The sequence below is a fragment of the Coregonus clupeaformis genome, chromosome 17 (genome assembly GCF_020615455.1).
Source record: "Coregonus clupeaformis isolate EN_2021a chromosome 17, ASM2061545v1, whole genome shotgun sequence".
Lineage (NCBI taxonomy): Eukaryota > Metazoa > Chordata > Actinopteri > Salmoniformes > Salmonidae > Coregonus > Coregonus clupeaformis.
This window is the reverse complement of record NC_059208.1, coordinates 15362654-15383999: the sequence shown is the minus strand read 5'-3', so window position 1 is coordinate 15383999 and position 21346 is coordinate 15362654. Positions and strand designations below refer to the sequence as shown.

General features: G+C 44.9%; 1 protein-coding gene across 2 annotated transcripts in view; it reads right to left on the bottom strand.

Annotated features, from left to right (window-relative positions):
• The window catches only part of LOC121585955 (NIPA-like protein 2), a 48327-nt gene that overhangs the window by 2316 nt on the left and 24665 nt on the right, over window positions 1-21346 (bottom strand). The window contains exons 2-10 of one of the 2 annotated variants that reach the window (XM_041902317.2): window positions 20325-20393; window positions 19934-20105; window positions 15136-15195; window positions 14607-14728; window positions 11171-11267; window positions 10908-11043; window positions 8579-8667; window positions 3156-3219; window positions 1721-1818 (exon numbers count right to left, since the gene is read on the bottom strand). In XM_041902317.2, coding sequence (XP_041758251.2) covers window positions 1721-1818; window positions 3156-3219; window positions 8579-8667; window positions 10908-11043; window positions 11171-11267; window positions 14607-14728; window positions 15136-15195; window positions 19934-20105; window positions 20325-20393 — 907 coding nt within the window. The remainder of the gene's footprint in view (window positions 1-1720; window positions 1819-3155; window positions 3220-8578; window positions 8668-10907; window positions 11044-11170; window positions 11268-14606; window positions 14729-15135; window positions 15196-19933; window positions 20106-20324; window positions 20394-21346) is intronic. The other variant, XM_041902318.2, reaches the window with a different exon arrangement.

Below are 21346 nucleotides of genomic sequence, written 5' to 3'. Positions count from 1 at the left end.
ATTAAGCACCTCCTGGCTATTGAGGGATGGCTGAACAGGTTTACTGTAGAGGAACACATTAAGCTCCTCCTGGCTATTGAGGGAGGAGGGATGGCTGAACAGGTTTACTGTAGAGGAAGACATTAAGCACCTCCTGGCTATTGAGGGAGGAGGGATGGCTGAACAGGTTTACTTTAGAGGAAGACATTAATTCCCAACCCTGGGCCTCCACTACCACCCCAACAGCCCAACCCTGGTCCTCCAGTACCCCCCAACAGCCCAACCCTATTCCTCCAGTATCCCCCAACAGTCCAGCCTCGGTCCTCCAGTAACCCCCCAAAAGTCCAACCCTGGTCCTCCAGTACCCCTCCCAACAGCCCAACCCACAGCGGAGATTGGAGTATCTATCCATAGGACCACTTTAAGCCGTACACTCCACAGAGCTGGGCTTTACGGAATAGTGTGTAGAAAGATGCCATTGCTTAAAGAAAAAAATAAGCAAACACGTTTGGTGTTCGCCAAAAGCCATGTGGGAGACTCCCCAAACATATGGAAGAAGGTACTCTGGTCAGATGAGACTAAAATTGAGCTTTTTGGCCATCAAGGAAAACACTATGTCTGGCACAAACCCAACACCTCTCATCACCCCGAGAACACCATCCCCACAGTGAAGCATGGTGGTGGCAGCATCATGCTGTGGGGATGTTTTTCATCGGATGGGACTGGGAAACTGGTCAGAATTGAAGGAATGATGGATGGCGCTAAATACAGGGAAATTCTTGAGGGAAACCTGTTTCAGTCTTCCAGAGATTTGAGACTGGGACGGAGGTTCACCTTCCAGCAGGACAATGACCCTAAGCATACTGCTAAAGCAACACTCAAGTGGTTTAAGGGGAAACATTTACATGTGTTGGAATGGCCTAGTCAAAGCCCAGACCTCTATCCAATTGAGAATCTGTGGTATGACTTAAAGATTGCTGTACACCAGCGGAACCCATCCAACTTGAAGGAGCTGGAGCAGTTTTGCCTTGAAGAATGGGCAAACATCCCAGTGTCTAGATGTGCCAAGCTTATAGAGACATACCCCAAGAGACTTGCAGCTGAAATTGCTGCAAAAGGTGGCTCTACAAAGTATTGACTTTGGGGGGGGGTGAATAGTTATGCACGTTGAAGTTTTCAGTTTTTTTGTCTTATTTGTTGTTTGTTTCATAATAAAAAATCTTCAAAGTGGTAGACATATTGTGTAAATCAAATGATACAAATCCCCCCAAAATCCATTTTAATTCCAGGTTGTAAGGCAACAAAATAGGAAAAATGCCAAGGGGGGATGAATACTTTCGCAAGCCACTGTAGTTGACAAGTTAAATCAGGTGTGCTTGTCCAGGGTTACACTAAAAATGTGTACTGTTGGGGTGTACTGGAGGACCAGGGTTGGGAAACACTGATGTAGGGGATCTAGTTTCAGGCGTTTCTTTTACGCCTGCTACGTTAGTTTAGCTGGGGCCAAACCCACCTACTACACATTCACACAGTAACACCATGTTAACAGACTACACACAGCAGCAAAATACCTTGTTCAAATACAATGTAACCATTTCAAATGCAACTTGTTTAGGCAAATGGTTGATGTGTTTCCTTGTAGAAATGTATACTCTTGGATATTAAATCGTGTTTATTTTGTTATATTATTTCAAAATGGTCTCATCCATTTCTATTTGTTGTAAGAGAAGTAAATAGTTACCTGGGATTTTTCCCATGGCTATAAAGGTTTTGTCTTGAGTCTTGATCTTGGGTCTGTCTCTGGCTATCAGGAAGACTCCAATGAATGAGAGCAGACAGCTGGAAGAGTTCAGAGAGAGGGTTATGTTCAGCTATCACACTAAATCAAGGAGAGCTGGAATCACAGGTTAAATTGACTCTACTGGAGTTATCTGAACCCTCAACAGAGTGATATGTTCTCTGGAGTTCTTTGGGACGGTGTACTTTTAACTCCATTAAGAGTAACCAGATACAGGGACTGAAATGTATGGAGTATCCACAGCCCCTACTCTGGATATCACATTCAGAGGAATGTCATGGCCTGTATTCAGAGGAATGTGATGGCCTGTATTCAGAGGAATGTGATGGCCTGTATTCAGAGGAATGTCATGGCCTGTATTCAGAGGAATGTCATGGCCTGTATTCAGAGGAATGTAATGGCCTGTATTCAGAGGAATGTCATGGCCTGTATTCAGAGGAATGTCATGGCCTGTATTCAGAGGAATGTCATGGCCTGTATTCAGAGGAATGTCATGGCCTATATTCAGAGAAATGTCATGGCCCGTATTCAGAGGAATGTCATGGCCCGTATTCAGAGGAATGTCATGGCCCGTATTCAGAGGAATGTCAAGGGCTGTATTCAGAGGAATGTCATGGCCTGTATTCAGAGGAATGTCATGGCCTGTATTCAGAGAAATGTCATGGCCCGTATTCAGAGGAATGTCATGGCCCGTATTCAGAGGAATGTCATGGCCTGTATTCAGAGGAATGTCAAGGGCTGTATTCAGAGGAATGTCATGGCCTGTATTCAGAGGAATGTCATGGCCTGTATTCAGAGGAATGTCATGGCCTATATTCAGAGGAATGTCATGGCCTGTATTCAGAGGAATGTCAAGGGCTGTATTCAGAGGAATGTCATGGCCTGTATTCAGAGGAATGTCATGGCCTGTATTCAGAGAAATGTCATGGCCCGTATTCAGAGGAATGTCATGGCCCGTATTCAGAGGAATGTCAAGGGCTGTATTCAGAGGAATGTCATGGCCTGTATTCAGAGGAATGTCATGGCCTGTATTCAGAGGAATGTCATGGCCTATATTCAGAGGAATGTCATGGCCTGTATTCAGAGGAATGTCAATGGCTGTATTCAGAGGAATGTCATGGCCTGTATTCAGAGGAATGTCATGGCCTGTATTCAGAGGAATGTCAAGGGCTGTATTCAGAGGAATGTCAAGGGCTGTATTCAGAGGAATGTCAAGGCCTGTATTCAGAGGAATGTCAAGGGCTGTATTCAGAGGAATGTCATGGCCTGTATTCAGAGGAATGTCATGGCCTGTATTCAGAGGAATGTCATGGCCTGTATTCAGAGGAATGTCATGGCCTATATTCCTAAAAAGACAGTACTGTTGCATACTACTTACCCAAAGAGAAACATTAATATATTGAGCAAAGCCAACCCATGGAATTCCTGGTAAAATACTATTCCTGCAAAAGAAAAGAAGCCGTTTTTTAACAGCAACAACATCAGAGGAGAGAGAGAAGCAGCTGTCCATTTCTGGAGGATCAACTCTAGTATGGAGCACCAGGCCATGAACATTAAACCTTCTGACTGCGTCCCAAATGACATCCTAGTCGTTATATAGGGCACTACTTTTGACCAGGGCCCATAGGAAGCAGCGCACTATATAGGGAATAGGGTGCCGACTTTGACTCTTTTAGGTTTTCAGTGGTCAGCCTTGCAGAATAACAGAACAGAGATGAGTCCTCCAGAGATGGGAAAACAGAGTGATTATAGAGTCACCAGGAAGAGGGAGAGAGGGGGGAGAAAGAGAAAGAAATGGAGAGAGACATGAACATTTGTGAGTATTGATGAAAGCGTGCTGGTTTCCCTAGCTCACATCAGTGAGTCAACATTTACATTTACATTTTAGTCATTTAGCAGACGCTCTTATCCAGAGCGACTTACATATCTTTTTTTATTTATTTTTTTATACTGGCCCCCCGTGAGAATCGAACCCACAACCCTGGCATTGCAAACGCCATGCTCTATCAACTGAGCTACATCCCTGCCGGCCATTCCCTCCCCTACCCTGGATGACGCTGGGCCAATTGTGCGCCGCCCATGAGTCTCCCGGTCGCGGCCGGCTGCGACAGAGCCTGGATTCGAACCAGGATCTCTAGTGGCACAGTTAGCACTGCGATGCAGTGCCTTAGACCACTGCGCCACTCAGGAGTACATCACTGAGGGTGTTACCCATAGACTTATGATGTTACCCCCCGACATCACGGAGGATGTTACCCATAGACTTATGATGTTACCCCCCGACATCACTGAGGGTGTTACCCATAGACTTATGATGTTACCCCCCGACATCACTGAGGGTGTTACCCATAGACTTATGTTACCCCCCGACATCACTGAGGGTGTTACCCATAGACTTATGATGTTACCCCCCGACATCACTGAGGGTGTTACCCATAGACTTATGATGTTACCCCCGACATCACTGAGGATGTTACCCATAGAATTATGATGTTACCCCCCGACATCACTGAGGGTGTTACCCATAGACTTATGATGTTACCCCCGACATCACTGAGGATGTTACCCATAGACTTATGATGTTACCCCGACATCACTGAGGATGTTACCCATAGACTTATGATGTTACCCCCCGACATCACTGAGGGTGTTACCCATAGACTTATGATGTTACCCCGACATCACTGAGGATGTTACCCATAGACTTATGATGTTACCCCCCGACATCACTGAGGGTGTTACCCCAGGCCGTTATCACAGCAGAGCTATAGGAACTAAAACATCTCAACTGTAATACTCACAGAGGGAAATCTGTGGACTTATAACTCCCTTTTTTACTAAGGTATTATTATACATCTTGCTGAGAGATGGATGGGTGATAACAGTCAATGCTGATGTCTCTTGATGGATGACAACAATGGAATAATGTCTGGCTCAGGGATCCCCCTATAACTCCTGGGGTGCGTCACAAATGGCACCCTATTCTCTATATAGTGCACTACTTTTAACAAGGGCTCTGGTCAAATGTAGTGCACTTAAAAAGGGAGTAGGTGGCCATTTCAGACTAAACCTGCCTCCATCCAACGGCGCCCCTCACATTATTGATAACTGTATTGGCCGTTCATTCATCCCCTCCCTATTGCTGTCTAAACACATCCACTCTATCCTAGTCATAGTGCTATTGATGAGGCTGACAACACAACGGTCTGGCTGGCTGAGAGGTCAGAGGATGCAAATAGACGGGTGATGTCAGGAACATAGAGGTGGCTAGAGGAACATAATAATTATGTCTACAGGTTCATAGAGGTGGCTAGAGGAACATAATCATGTTGTCTACAGGTTCATAGAGGTGGCTAGAGGAACATAATCATGTTGTCTACAGGTTCATAGAGGTGGCTAGGGGAACATAGTAATGTTGTCTACAAGTTCATAGAGGTAGCTAGGGGGACATAATGCTGTCTACAGGTTCATAGAGGTGGCTAGGGGAACGTAATATAAAAATAAAACTTTATTTAACCAGGAAAAGCCCCTTGAGGTTAGAAAGTTGTAATAATGCTCTCACAATGCTGTCTACAGGTTCATAGAGGTGGCTAGAGGGTGAATCATCCTCCTCCTATTGTGCCACTCTTCTATTGCTGCTAGGGATAAATAGCTGAAAAGGTTGTGGAAGGTTTTGATACACTTCCTTGCATATTGGAGAGCGTTGAAAACAGTGTCTGTTTTTATAAAGATGAAACACAGCAAATTCTCTAGTGTTCAATTTAACACTGGGCCAGTGTCTATACAGGTCCACACTTTTTAGTGTTAAATTAAGACTGTACTTAGTGCTGACGCTGTTACACTTTGTCAGTGTAACAGAAATAACACTTCATATACTGTAGTATTTTAACACTAGGAAGTGTATATAGTTTGTACCAATAATGTTATGCAATAACACCTCATATATAGTATATTAACCATTATGCAAAGAGGTCCGTCTCTTTGCCACATGCTCTTATGTAAGCATTTATAAAGACTTCAGGACTGGCAGCAGACATGCTTAAACTTTCATTAACATAACCATAGACGATTTAAAAACTGGTACAACACTTCCACTCACGGGTGACCAAAAACAACTAATTGAAAGCCATGCCTCCAATATACACTGCTCAAAAAAATTAAATAAAGGGAACACTTAAACAACACATCCTAGATCTGAATGAATGAAATAATCTTATTAAATACTTTTTTCTTTACATAGTTGAATGTGCTGACAACAAAATCACACAAAAATTATCAATGGAAATAAAATGTATCAACCCATGGAGGTCTGGATTTGGAGTCACCCTCAAAATTAAAGTGGAAAACCACACTATAGGCTGATCCAACTTTGATGTAATATCCTCAAAACAAGTCAAAATGAGGCTCAGTAGTGTGTGTGGCCTCCACGTGCCTGTATGACCTCCCTACAATGCCTGGGCATGCTCCTGATGAGGTGGCGGATGGTCTCCTGAGGGATCTCCTCCCAGACCTGGACTAAAGCATCCGCCAACTCCTGGACAGTCTGTGGTGCAACGTGGCGTTGGTGGATGGAGCGAGACATGATGTCCCAGATGTGCTCAATTGGATTCAGGTCTGGGGAACGGGCGGGCCAGTCCATAGCATCAATGCCTTCCTCTTGCAGGAACTGCTGACACACTCCAGCCACATGAGGTCTAGCATTGTCTTGCATTAGGAGGAACCCAGGGCCAACCACACCAGCATATGGTCTCACAAGGGGTCTGAGGATCTCATCTCGGTACCTAATGGCAGTCAGGCTACCTCTGGCGAGCACATGGAGGGCTGTGCGGCCCCCCAAAGAAATGCCACCCCACACCATGACTGACCCACCGCCAAACCGGTCATGCTTGAGGATGTTGCAGGCAGCAGAATGTTCTCCATGGCGTCTCCAGACTCTGTCACGTCTGTCACATGTGCTCAGTGTGAACCTGCTTTCATCTGTGAAGAGCACAGGGCGCCAGTGGCGAATTTGCCAATCTTGGTGTTCTCTGGCAAATGCCAAACGTCCTGCACGGTGTTGGGCTGTAAGCACAACCCCCACCTGTGGATGTCGGGCCCTCATACCACCCTCATGGAGTCTGTTTCTGACCGTTTGAGCAGACACATGCACATTTGTGGCCTGCTGGAGGTCATTTTGCAGGGCTCTGGCAGTGCTCCTCCTGCTCCTCCTTGCACAAAGGCGGAGGTAGCGGTCCTGCTGCTGGGTTGTTGCCCTCCCTACGGCCTCCTCCACGTCTCCTGATGTACTGGCCTGTCTCCTGGTAGCGCCTCCATGCTCTGGACACTACGCTGACAGACACAGCAAACCTTCTTGCCACAGCTCGCATTGATGTGCCATCCTGGATGAGCTGCACTACCTGAGCCACTTGTGTGGGTTGTAGACTCCGTCTCATGCTACCACTAGAGTGAAAGCACCGCCAGCATTCAAAAGTGACCAAAACATCAGCCAGGAAGCATAGGAACTGAGAAGTGGTCTGTGGTCACCACCTGCAAAACCAGTCCTTTATTGGGGGTGTCTTGCTAATTGCCTATAATTTCCACCTGTTGTCTATTCCATTTGCACAACAGCATGTGAAATGTATTGTCAATCAGTGTTGCTTCCTAAGTGGACAGTTTGATTTCACAGAAGTGTGATTGACTTGGAGTTACATTGTGTTGTTTAAGTGTTCCCTTTATTTTTTTGAGCAGTGTAATTTCCTTTGAGTGAATTGTAGAGTGACCCCCCCCATGACTGTATCTGTTAGTGACAGAGACATGGTTGTTGAAGTCGTTCATTTTCAGTCCTGTGGACTTCACCAAGTGAGTTTCTAGGCGTAGATTATCATTAACATTAAATAAACTCTTTACGACAATACATTAAATATATCATAAGGCCTTCCTTTGATGGCCAAGTTTTATCCTAACACAGTGGTGTTAGGAACTTCCTGGTTTACAGGCCACATCAGGCCTGCAAGTCACATTATGCTGGCTTGTAAAGTGATGTGTAATTCCTATTGGAATCCAGCCAGAGTTAGGACATCCAAGAGTTGGAATTATATTCTGCAACCTTCATTCAGAATGACTGTCAGGGTTAGGAACAGTGTGAGGAGACTACCTAAACCATTTAAACTGGAACAACCATTTCAGTAACAGGTGCAAAAAAATCTAACCAACTGATTGGATTAGTTTAGAAAAATGAATGTTATTTTTCTTTGTGTAGCATAAGATTAATCAATCAATCGGTCATTAACACCAACACTGTTTTTTTTTTTTAAACCACAGTGTTAATTGAACACTTACAGAGTTAATTTAACTCCGAAATCAACACTAGAAATGTTCAGCTGAAAGATGAACACTAGGTAACACTGGTAATCAGCTGTGAATGAACGATGAAAATGATGAAGAGATACATGAATCTATAAAGAATATGAACCTCCTGGTGACAGAGATCTGCTCAGAGTTCTGCTTAACTAACGTACTCTTGGTGACAGAGATCTGCTCAGAGTTCTGCTTAACTAACGTACTCTTGGTGACAGAGAGCTGCTCAGAGTTCTGCTTAACTAACGTACTATTGGTGGCAGGAGAGCTGCTCAGAGTTCTGCTTTACTAACGTACTCTTGGTGACAGAGAGCTGCTCAGAGTTCTGCTTAACTAACGTACTCTTGGTGACAGAGAGCTGCTCAGAGTTCTGCTTAACTAACGTACTCTTGGTGACAGAGAGCACATTAACTAACGTACTCTTGGTGACAGAGAGCTGCTCAGAGTTCTGCTTAACTAACGTACCTGCAGTAATGGCACTGGCAGTGAAGAACACAAAGTTGATGGGAACAACCTCCGTGGCATCAAACATCTTCATGGCTTGATTAAGGAACCTGAGAACAGTGAAGGACAGATTACAGAGAGGCCTTCCAACTCCCTCTGAGGGCCATGTGAATGATATTATGACCTTGGTGACAATGACACAGTGGATTCATCCATCATAATACTGGAGATACATCCCATCACACAGTGGATTCATCCATCATAATACTGGAGATACATCCCATCACACAGTGGATTCATCCATCATAATACTGGAGATTCATCCATCATAATACTGTAACTACATCCCATCACACAGTGGATTCATCCATCATAATACTGGAGATACATCCCATCACACAGTGGATTCATCCATCATAATACTGTAACTACATCCCATCACACAGTGGATTCATCCAACATAATACTGGAGATACATCCCATCACACAGAGGATTCATCCAATAACACAGTGGATTCATCCAACATAATACTGTAACTACATACCATCACACAGTGGATTCATCTATCATAATACTGGAGATACATCCCATCACACAGTGGATTCATCCATCATAATACTGGAGATACATCCCATCACACAGTGGATTCATCCATCATAATACTGGAGATTCATCCATCATAATACTGTAACTACATCCCATCACACAGTGGATTCATCCATCATAATACTGGAGATACATCCCATCACACAGTGGATTCATCCATCATAATACTGTAACTACATCCCATCACACAGTGGATTCATCCATCATAATACTGTAACTACATCCCATCACACAGTGGATTCATCCAACATAATACTGGAGATACATCCCATCACACAGAGGATTCATCCAATAACACAGTGGATTCATCCAACATAATACTGTAACTACATACCATCACACAGTGGATTCATCTATCATAATACTGGAGATAGATGAATCCACTGTGTGATGGGATGTATCATAATACTGGAGATACATCCCATCACACAGTGGATTCATCCATCATAATACTGGAGATACATCCCATCACACAGTGGATTCATCCATCATAATACTGGAGATACATCCCATCACACAGTGGATTCATCCATCATAATACTGGAGATACATCCCATCACACAGTGGATTCATCCAACATAATACTGTAACTACATCCCATCACACAGTGGATTCATCCATCATAATACTGGAGATACATCCCATCACATAGTGGATTATTCATCATAATACTGGAGATACATCCCATCACACAGTGGATTCATCCATCATAATACTGGAGATACATCCCATCACATAGTGGATTATTCATCATAATACTGGAGATACATCCCATCACACAGTGGATTCATCCATCATAATACTGGAGATACATCCCATCACACAGTGGATTCATCCAACATAATACTGTAACTACATCCCATCACACAGTGGATTCATCCATCATAATACTGGAGATACATCCCATCACACAGTGGATTCATCCAACATAATACTGTAACTACATCCCATCACACAGTGGATTCATCCATCATAATACTGTAACTACATCCCATCACACAGTGGATTCATCCAACATAATACTGTAGATACATCCCATCACACAGTGGATTCATCCATCATAATACTGGAGATACATCCCATCACACAGTGGATTCATCCATCATAATACTGGAGATACATCCCATCACACAGTGGATTCATCCATCATAATACTGTAACTACATCCCATCACACAGTGGATTCATCCATAATAATACTGTAACTACATCCCATCACACAGTGGATTCATCCATCATAATACTGGAGATACATCCCATCACACAGTGGATTCATCCAACATAATACTGTAACTACATCCCATCACACAGTGGATTCATCCATCATAATACTGGAGATGCATCCCATCACACAGTGGATTCATCCAACATAATACTGTAACTACATCCCATCACACAGTGGATTCATCCATCATAATACTGGAGATACATCCCATCACACAGTGGATTCATCCATCATAATACTGGAGATACATCCCATCACACAGTGGATTCATCCATCATTATACTGTAACTACATCCCATCACACAGTGGATTCATCCATCATAATACTGTAACTACATCCCATCACACAGTGGATTCATCCAACATAATACTGGAGATACATCCCATCACAGTTCTGCTCTGTCAAGGTCACAATGTCCAATAAACGTTTACACTTCACATTTTCTTCAATACTCTTTAGAAATGGGAAAATGCAAACTAAATCTGCTGTCAGGGGAAGTGGAGAAACATTGGACTTACTTTATCTGGAACGCACAGGAGGCCACCATAACCACTACCATGACGTAGAAGATGGGGTAGGTGAGCTGGAGATGTCCCTTTATAGACTCAGTGATCATCCCAGACACAGCTTTCACTGAGATCACCGTCAGGGAGGCTAAAACAACAGGGACAACTTTACAAACATACTAACTATTTCCTGGAGTAATGCATCCCATTCTGAAAAGTGATAACCAAACCCACCCCTGATCCCCCATGAAGTCTGTCTCTGTCAGAGTTCTTACCCAGCAGCGCCACCAGCAGCATCACTATGGTTATATGCTTGATATTCCTCCTCTTGTACAGATAGAGCAGGATAGAAAACATTATGACCTCTAGAAACTGGAGAGAGAGAGAGAGGAGAGAGAGAGGGAGAGGGGAGAGGGGGAGGGAGAGGGAGGGAGGGGGGAGGGGGGGGGAGGGAGGGAGGGAGAGGGAGAGAGGGGGAGAGAGAGGGAGAGAGGAGAGAGAGAGAGGGGAGAGAGAGGGAGAGAGAGGGAGGGGAGGGAGAGAGAGGGGGAGGGGGGAGAAAGAGGGAGGAGGGGGAGAAAGAGGGAGAGGGGGAGGGAGGGGGAGGGGGAGGGAGAGGGAGAGGGAGAGGGAGAGGGAGAGGGAGAGGGGGAGAGAGAGGGAGAGAGGGAGGGAGGGGAGAGGGGGAGAGAGAGGAGAGAGGGGGAGAGAGAGGGAGAGAGAGGGAGAGAGAGGGAGAGAGAGAGGGGGAGAGAGAGGGAGAGAGAGGGAGGGGAGGGAGAGAGAGGGGGAGGGGAGAAAGAGGGAGGGGAGGGGAGAAAGAGGGAGGGGGAGAAAGAGGGAGGGGGAGAAAGAGGGAGGGGGAGGGAGGGGAGAAAGAGGGAGGGGGAAGGGGGAGAGAGAGGGAGGGAAGGGGAGAGAGAGGGAGGGGAAGGGAAGAGAGAGGGAGGGGGAAGGGAAGAGAGAGGGAGGGGGAAGGGGAGAGAGAGGGAGGGGGAAGGGGAGAGAGAGGGAGGGGGAAGGAGAGGGAGAGGGGAGGGAGAGAGGGAGAGGGGAGGAGAGAGGGAGAGGGGGAGGGAGAGAGGGAGAGGGGGAGGGGGAGGGGGAGAGAGAGGGAGGGAATCAGCCCAGAACTACACGGGAGGATCTTGTCAATGATCTCAAGGCAGCTGGGACCATAGTCACCAAGAAAACAATTGGTAACACACTACGCCGTGAAGGACTGAAATCCTGCAGCGCCCGCAAGGTCCCCCTGCTCAAGAAAGCACATATACATGCCCGTCTGAAGTTTGCCAATGAACATCTGAATGATTCAGAGGAGAACTGGGTGAAAGTGTTGTGGTCAGATGAGACCAAAATGGAGCTCTTTGGCATCAACTCAACTCGCCGTGTTTGGAGGAGGAGGAATGCTGCCTATGAACCCAAGAACACCATCCCCACCGTCAAACATGGAGGTGGAAACATTATGCTTTGGGGGTGTTTTTCTGCTAAGGGGACAGGACAACTTCACGGCATCAAAGGGATGATGGACGGGGCCATGTCCCGTGAGAACCTTCCCTCAGCCAGGGCATTGAAAATGAGTCGTGGATGGGTATTCCAGCATGACAATGACCCAAAACACACGGCCAAGGCAACAAAGGAGTGGCTCAAGAAGAAGCACATTAAGGTCCTGGAGTGGCCTAGCCAGTCTCCAGACCTTAATCCCATAGAAAATCTGTGGAGGGAGCTGAAGGTTCGAGTTGCCAAACGTCAGCCTCGAAACCTTAATGACTTGGAGAAGATCTGCAAAGAGGAGTGGGACAAAATCCCTCCTGAGATGTGTGCAAACCTGGTGGCCAACTACAAGAAATGTCTGACCTCTGTGATTGCCAACAAGGGTTTTGCCACCAAGTACTAAGTCATGTTTTGCAGAGGGGTCAAATACTTATTTCCCTCAGTAAAATGCTAATCAATTTATAACATTTTTGACATGCGTTTTTCAGGAATTTTTTGTTGTTATTCTGTCTCTCACTGTTCAAATAAACCTACCATTAAAATTATAGACTGATCATGTATTTGTCAGTGGGCAAACGTACAAAATCAGCAGGGGATCAAATACTTTTTTCCCCTCACTGTACCAGGTATGGGTTAGGGTTAGAGTACATACCTGGTGTGGGTTAGGGTTTCAGTACATACCAGGTGTGGGTTAGGGTTAGAGTACATACCAAGTGTGGGTTAGAGTACATACCAGGTGTGGGTTATGGTTAGAGTACATACCAGGTGTGGGTTATGGTTAGAGTACATACCAGGTGTGAGTTAGGGTTAGAGTACATACCAGGTGTGGGTTAGGGTTTCAGTACATACCAGGTGTGGGTTATGGTTTCAGTACATACCAGGTGTGGGTTATGGTTAGAGTACATACCAGGTGTGAGTTATGGTTAGAGTACATACCAGGTGTGGGTTATGGTTAGAGTACATACCAGGTGTGGGTTAGGGTTTGAGTACATACCAGGTGTGGGTTAGGGTTTGAGTACATACCAGGTGTGGGTTATGGTTAGAGTACATACCAGGTGTGGGTTAGGGTTTGAGTACATACCAGGTGTGGGTTAGGGTTTGAGTACATACCAGGTGTGGGTTATGGTTAGAGTACATACCAGGTGTGGGTTAGGGTTTGAGTACATACCAGGTGTGGGTTAGGGTTTGAGTACATACCAGGTGTGGGTTATGGTTAGAGTACATATCAGGTGTGGGTTATGGTTAGAGTACATACCAGGTGTGGGTTATGGTTAGAGTACATACCAGGTGTGAGTTATGGTTAGAGTACATACCAGGTGTGGGTTATGGTTAGAGTACATACCAGGTGTGTGTTAGGGTTTGAGTACATACCAGGTGTGGGTTAGGGTTTGAGTACATACCAGGTGTGGGTTAGAGTACATACTAGGTGTGGGTTATGGTTAGAGTACATACCAGGTGTGGGTTATGGTTAGAGTACATATCAGGTGTGGGTTAGGGTTTGAGTACATACCAGGTGTGGGTTATGGTTAGAGTACATACCAGGTGTGGGTTAGGGTTTGAGTACATACCAGGTGTGGGTTATGGTTAGAGTACATACCAGGTGTGGGTTATGGTTAGAGTACATACCAGGTGTGGGTTATGGTTAGAGTACATACCAGGTGTGAGTTATGGTTAGAGTACATACCAGGTGTGGGTTATGGTTAGAGTACATACCAGGTGTGGGTTAGGGTTTGAGTACATACCAGGTGTGGGTTAGGGTTTGAGTACATACCAGGTGTGGGTTAGAGTACATACTAGGTGTGGGTTATGGTTAGAGTACATACCAGGTGTGGGTTATGGTTAGAGTACATATCAGGTGTGGGTTAGGGTTTGAGTACATACCAGGTGTGGGTTATGGTTAGAGTACATACCAGGTGTGGGTTAGGGTTTGAGTACATACCAGGTGTGGGTTATGGTTAGAGTACATACCAGGTGTGGGTTATGGTTAGAGTACATACCAGGTGTGAGTTATGGTTAGAGTACATACCAGGTGTGAGTTAGGGTTTGAGTACATACCAGGTGTGGGTTAGAGTACATACCAGGTGTGGGTTAGGGTTTGAGTACATACCAGGTGTGGGTTAGAGTACATACCAGGTGTGGGTTAGGGTTTGAGTACATACCAGGTGTGGGTTAGAGTACATACCAGGTGTGGGTTAGGTTTATGGTTAGAGTACGTACCAGGTAAATCAGGAAGTTCCAACTGACGGCGTATCTTTGGACCAGGTGGGCGGTGATGTGGGTGGAGGTGTGGGGGGCAAAGGTGACCAGGAGATAGGTCCCCATCACTGCTAGTGCACCACCTGTAGGTTAGGAAGAGAATCACTGGAGTATTGAACCATCCTATTCACCTGAGGATTATATGGCACAGTGGAACTGATCTGTTTAAATCAGTACTAAGCTTCATCATATGACAGTGTAGGATCTGTTTAATCAGTATTAAGCTTCAGAGTTAATGTTTGCTTTCCATCTCTGACTAACCACACTAATAGAACTAATATTTACATAGAGTCACTAGCCAGCTCCTCTCTCCTCCATGACGTCAACCAGACAATGTTTTGTAACGTGGTAACTCATACCTAAATCAGAACACTCATCTTTATCAATATCACAATAATTATGTCCTGAGGGGTTTGATTAGGGCAATGAGTGTGTGTGTGTGTGTGTGTGTGTGTGTGTGTGTGTATGTGTGGTGTGTGTATAAACTTACCAACAATATCAGAGGCTCGTAGTGTCTCTTTAAGGAAAACCACAGAGATGACTGCACTGGCTGAAAAAGAGAGAAAGACAGACATTTTAGATCTCCCATTTTCTTTACATAATGTAATGTATGATGTCTACCGTCATAGATTCAGTCACCTGAATACTATGTGACCTGCAGTGTAGAAATATCAATCTATCATACATGGTTTACAAACCTACAGTCTCACCTGTATATCGCATTAACACTGTCACTCAGTCATTCTAACTCCCAGGAACTCAAAGGAAGGTCAAAGAAGCTGAACCCAATGGTCTCAAAGCCACCATACAATCTGATCTATAGACTGACATTGATATGAGCTTTGAGACACATAATAACAACACATTACTGTGAAGTATGTCACACAATGAAACCTCCTAACTTGTTTCTTTCCTTCAAATCTCCTCTAAAATTGATTTATTGATCTAATAGAGATGTTGGTAAGACTGTTAATCTATGGCTGGTTGGTTGATCTTGACCACCAGGTGGTTCATAATATCTACAGAGAGCTCATCTCACATTTAAGGTTTCCCTCTACCTTTGGGACAGACTAGATCTATCTCATGTAACCATAGCAACCCCATATGAAGCCAGATTCAGGAGTCTTGTTGCTAATATCAGAGAGGCTGAGATAATCTCTGGTGTCGCATATTCCTACACAGTCTGTCTGTCTGTCCTTTGTTAGATGTACTACTACTACTACTACTATTGCTGCTACTACTACTACTACTACTACTACTACTACTACTACTACTACTACTACTACAGGTAGCATGGCTCCAGAGAGAACACACCACCTCAGTAATATTTCATCGTCCATTGACGTAGTTGTAGAAGAACGAGGAGAAGCGGGGAATAGGTCTACACAGCACCTGTAGTCTTTACTGGTGGTTAACATGTGGAAACAACTGATGCAGTTCTACATGCGTTTTCCCTGCGTCCTTCCATGTTAAGCTGTATATCACAAGGCCAGTCTGTGCAGTCTGTGACAGTCTATGACAATCTTTAATAACAGTCTATGACAACAGTCTATAACAGTCTATGCAGCTTCCAGATACATCAGTGACAGAGAGAAAGGGAGACCTGTCAGATCTAATAGAACCCAATGGGCCTGTGAATGTAACTGCTCTCCATGGACCAGAGAGTATCAGTCACAGAGACAAGACACATGACAGTAATATTATCCGCTCTCCTCTCCTCATCCCCCATGTTGCCTCGATTGTCCCCCTCCTGAGTCTACATTTACATTACATTTACGTCATTTAGCAGACGCTCTTATCCAGAGCGACTTACAAATTGGTGCATTCACCTTATAGCCAGTGGGATAACCACTTTACAATATGTTTTTTTATTTTTTTGGGGGGGGGTAGAAGGATTACTTTATCCTATCCCAGGTATTCCTTAAAGAGGTGGGGTTTCAAATGTCTCCGGAAGGTGGTGAGTGACTCCGCTGTCCTGGCGTCGTGAGGGAGCTTGTTCCACCATTGGGGTGCCAGAGCAGCGAACAGTTTTGACTGGGCTGAGCGGGAACTATGCTTCCGCAGAGGAAGGGTAGCCAGCAGGCCAGAGGTGGATGAACGCAATGCCCTCGTTTGGGTGTAGGGACTGATCAGAGCCTGAAGGTACAGAGGTGCCGATCCCCTCACAGCTCCATAGGCAAGCACCATGGTCTTGTAACAGATGCGAGCTTCAACTGGAAGCCAGTGGAGTGTGCGGAGGAGCGGGGGTGACGTGAGAGAACTTGGGAAGGTTGAACACCAGACGGGCTGCGGCATTCTGGATGAGTTGTAGGGGTTTAATGGCACAGGCAGGGAGCCCAGCCAACAGCGAGTTGCAGTAATCCAGACGGGAGATGACAAGTGCCTGGATTAGGACCTGTGCCGCTTCCTGTGTAAGGCAGGGTCGTACTCTCCGAATGTTGTAGAGCATGAACCTGCAGGATCGGGTCACCACCTTGATGTTAGCGGAGAACGACAGGGTGTTGTCCAGGGTCACGCCAAGGCTCTTCGCACTCTGGGAGTCTCCTACCTCTGTTACCTGTCACCCCACCCCTGTCCCTCCTGAGTTTACCTCTGTTACCTGTCACCCACCCCTGTCCCTAGTCTCCTACCTCTGTTACCTGTCACCCCACCCCCTGTCCCTCCGAGTCTCCTACCTCTGTTACCTGTCACCCCACCCCTGTCCCCTCCTGGAGTCTCCTACCTCTGTTACCTGTCACCCCACCCCCTGTCCCCCTCCTGAGTCTCCTACCTCTGTTACCTGTCACCCCACCCCCTGTCCTCCTCCTGAGTCTCCTACCTCTGTTACCTGTCACCCCACCCCCTGTCCCCCTCCTGAGTCTCCTACCTCTGTTACCTGTCACCCCACCCCCTGTCCCCCTCCTGAGTCTACCTAGCTACCACTACAGAGAGAGAAAGAGACAGAGAGAGACAGAGAGAGAGAGAATGTCACATAATATGACATTTGAAATGTCTTTATTCTTTTGGAACTTCTGAGTGTAATGTTTACTGTTAATTTTATTGTTTATTTCACTTTTGTTTACTATCTACTTCACTTGCTTTGGCAATGTTAACATATGTTTCCCATGCCAATAAAGCCCTTAAATTGAATTGAAATAGAAAATTGAGAGAGAGAGAGACAGAGAGAGAGAGAGAGGGAGGGAAAGAGAAAGAGAGAGAGAGCTGAGAGGCTGTACCTTTACAAAATCTCCACTCTCACTCACCCAGATATAAATTCACCTTCAGTTCTCCAGTCCATCATTCTGGAGAAACTTCAGGTGGATTTCTCAGGGTCATATTTCTTGAGTCCAGCAAGCACACTGCCTGGAGGCATAGTCTGTTCTAGGGCTGGGCAGTACACCGTATTTTACTATATATACCGTTTTTGATGCATGGACCGGTTTGGGTTTTTACTTTACTTTCTATAATGGTATTTCAATGTTTGGTTTGTTAAAATGTGATACGCAGTGTGTAACGTCAATTTTTATAGTTTACTCCACTACTTGAGTCATATCTCTCTCACTCCATGCCGCTTCCCACACAGACCTAGCCCCGGCCCCTGTCACTCAAGGAGCACATTTGTTGTTGCAAACCACGAGACACTTGCGTTCAGTCTGCATGGTCAATGCAGCACATGCAACAATGTTGATGACTACGATGCTATTTCCACTTTGCTTCTTAATATAAATCCACTAGTGTTCTATAATTACACTACTAGTTTGTGTTTCTTACATCTGCAAACACCTAGTTTGTCTTTTCTTAGCAAGTTGTTAGCCGCTAATGCTAATCGCTAGTTAGATGGCTAGCTAGCTAATAAATATACAGAGTCAGACCAAACGTAGCTAGCTATACAGTCTGATACCAGTGATGGTGTAGGCCTATATCAACATGTTGTTTGTGCAACAGTATCTTCTAAATCAAAGAGGAATAGGCGAAGCATGAATATGTTAGCTACATGAAGTAGCTAAGAGAAAATGTAGCCAAAGATTATAGCGTCCCCTAGGAAACACTGACCAACCCTATGGTTCCTACCCTGTCACAATATCTCCTCCCTGGCATTTTCATTCGTTGTTATGTCAGACAACACTGTATTCAAAGTGCCCACTATTATATTCTAACTACAGAATTAGAATAATCATTATTTTTCCATGATTCCAACAGTTCACCCAAGTCAAATCATATTTGCAACTTTTAGTTAAAAATAAGGCCTAGATTATTTTGCCCATATCCTGCAGCCCTACGTGGCAGTGTGGAAATTATCTCAAATGAGGAAATGCAGAAATTGATGAAAATGCAGAAAATTATTTTGGGTTAAAGTTGAATTGAACAGTATAAAACAATCAGAATGGAGAGAGACCCAATGACATCACTTAGAATGTATGTGTTTACACCCTAGGGTCACGACCTACTCATAAAGCACATTTAGAAGGTATGTGTTTGCCACCCTAGGGTCACGACCTACTCATAAAGCACATTTAGAAGGTATATGTTGCCACCCTAGGGTCACGACCTACTCATAAAGCACATTTAGAAGGTATATGTTGCCACCCTAGGGTCACGACCTACTCATAAAGCACATTTAGAAGGTATATGTTGCCACCCTAGGGTCACGACCTACTCATAAAGCACATTTAGAAGGTATGTGTTACCACCCTAGGGTCACGACCTACTCATAAAGCACATTTAGAACTTCTATTATTCAAAAACATAAAATACTGTCAAAAAAGTAGAACAATACCGTGATATGATATTTTGGCCATATTGCCCTAGCCTGCTCCCAGGTCCTATGGCCAAATGCCTGACAATGACCTTAAGAGTTGGCAAGACAGCACAAACAGATCTGGGACCAGGCTAGGACAAGGAGAGGACTGCACCTGAAGGTGAATATTTAACCTGCCATTAGAATGTTTACACTGAACAGGTGACAGCTGCACCTGCCGGGTAGAGAATGGCTTCACAGGGATTGGTTGGTTACAGAACCAGCAAGCCATCTGATTGGCTAAATGGGGATGTGTCAACTGGAGGTATATTAGGGCGGCTTTCTAGACGCTGCATCATGATCTGAGGTCAGTTTTGTGTTTTTCCCCCTGAGGGTTATGGTCAGGATTGGGGAGGGCAAGCTAATCCTAAACCTGTGCTTATACAGGTAAATACTACCAGGAAAGAGTTTCATATTGATGCTTAATGCAAGAAATGATATAAAACTGTACAGAAAATCTACATAAATAAACAATAATACTAAAGAAATGTCTAAAAGGGTTGTGTCTTACCTATGACTGAAACACAGCCCAGTGGCGCGATGAGGGTGGCTGGAGCGAAGCCGTAGGCTGCAAAGTTCCCCAGCTCCCCGACCCCCATGAGAACCACACCGCTCCACCATAGCACTGACGTGTAGTAGGGCTTGGAGCTGCAGAGCTGGGACTGGCGCATGTGGGCATATTTCTGACAGAGAGAGGAGAGGGCGGAGAGTCAAGGGCAGCAGTTCATTGACATGTTAAGAGGAGAATGGAAAATACAATAATAATACAGTAACTACCATAACATCAAGGAACTATTGATTCCATTCTGGTAAATGAGCATTATGGATGACGTGACATCAGTAAACGATTATATTGTTTCTCATAGTACTGTACACGCCCTCATAAACAAACACACCCCTACCTGTATATTCAGAGAAATGCTGATGAGAAAGTTCCCACATATTGAAATGATGATTCCCAGGAGATACGTCTGCAAAACAAAAACAGTAAAACAGAACAACATAACTAAACCTCTGTGAGTAACATCATCCCATAGAGAGCAACACTAGACTAGCAACATCATCCCATAGAGAACAACACTAGACTAGTAACATCATCCCATAGAGAACAACACTAGACTAGTAACATCATCCCATAGAGAACAACACTAGACTAGTAACATCATCCCATAGAGAACACTAGACTAGCAACATCACCCCATAGAGAACAACACCAGACTAGCAACACCACCCCATAGAGAACAACACCAGACTAGTAACACCATCCCATAGAGAACAACACTAGACTAGCAACACCACCCCATAGAGAACAACACTAGACTAGCAACATCATCCCATAGAGAACAACACTAGACTAGCAACATCACCCCATAGAGAACACCACTAGACTAGTAACATCACCCCACAGAGAACAACACTAGACTAGCAACATCACCCCATAGAGAACAACACTAGACTAGTAACATCATCCCATAGAGAGCAACACTAGACTAGTAACATCACCCCATAGAGAACAACACTAGACTAGTAACATCACCCCACAGAGAACAACACTAGACTAGTAACATCATCCCATAGAGAACAACACTAGACTAGTAACATCATCCCACAGAGAACAACACTAGACTAGTGACATCATCCCACAGAGAACAGCACTAGACTAGTAACATCATCCCACAGAGAACAACACTAGACTAGTAACATCATCACACAGAGAACAACACTAGACTAGTAACATCACCCCACAGAGAACAACACTAGACTAGTAACATCATCCCATAGAGAGCAACACTAGACTAGTAACATCACCCCACAGAGAACAACACTAGACTAGTAACATCACCCTATAGAGAACAACACTAGACTAGTAACATCACCCCACAGAGAACACTAGACTAGTAACATCACCCCACAGAGAACAACA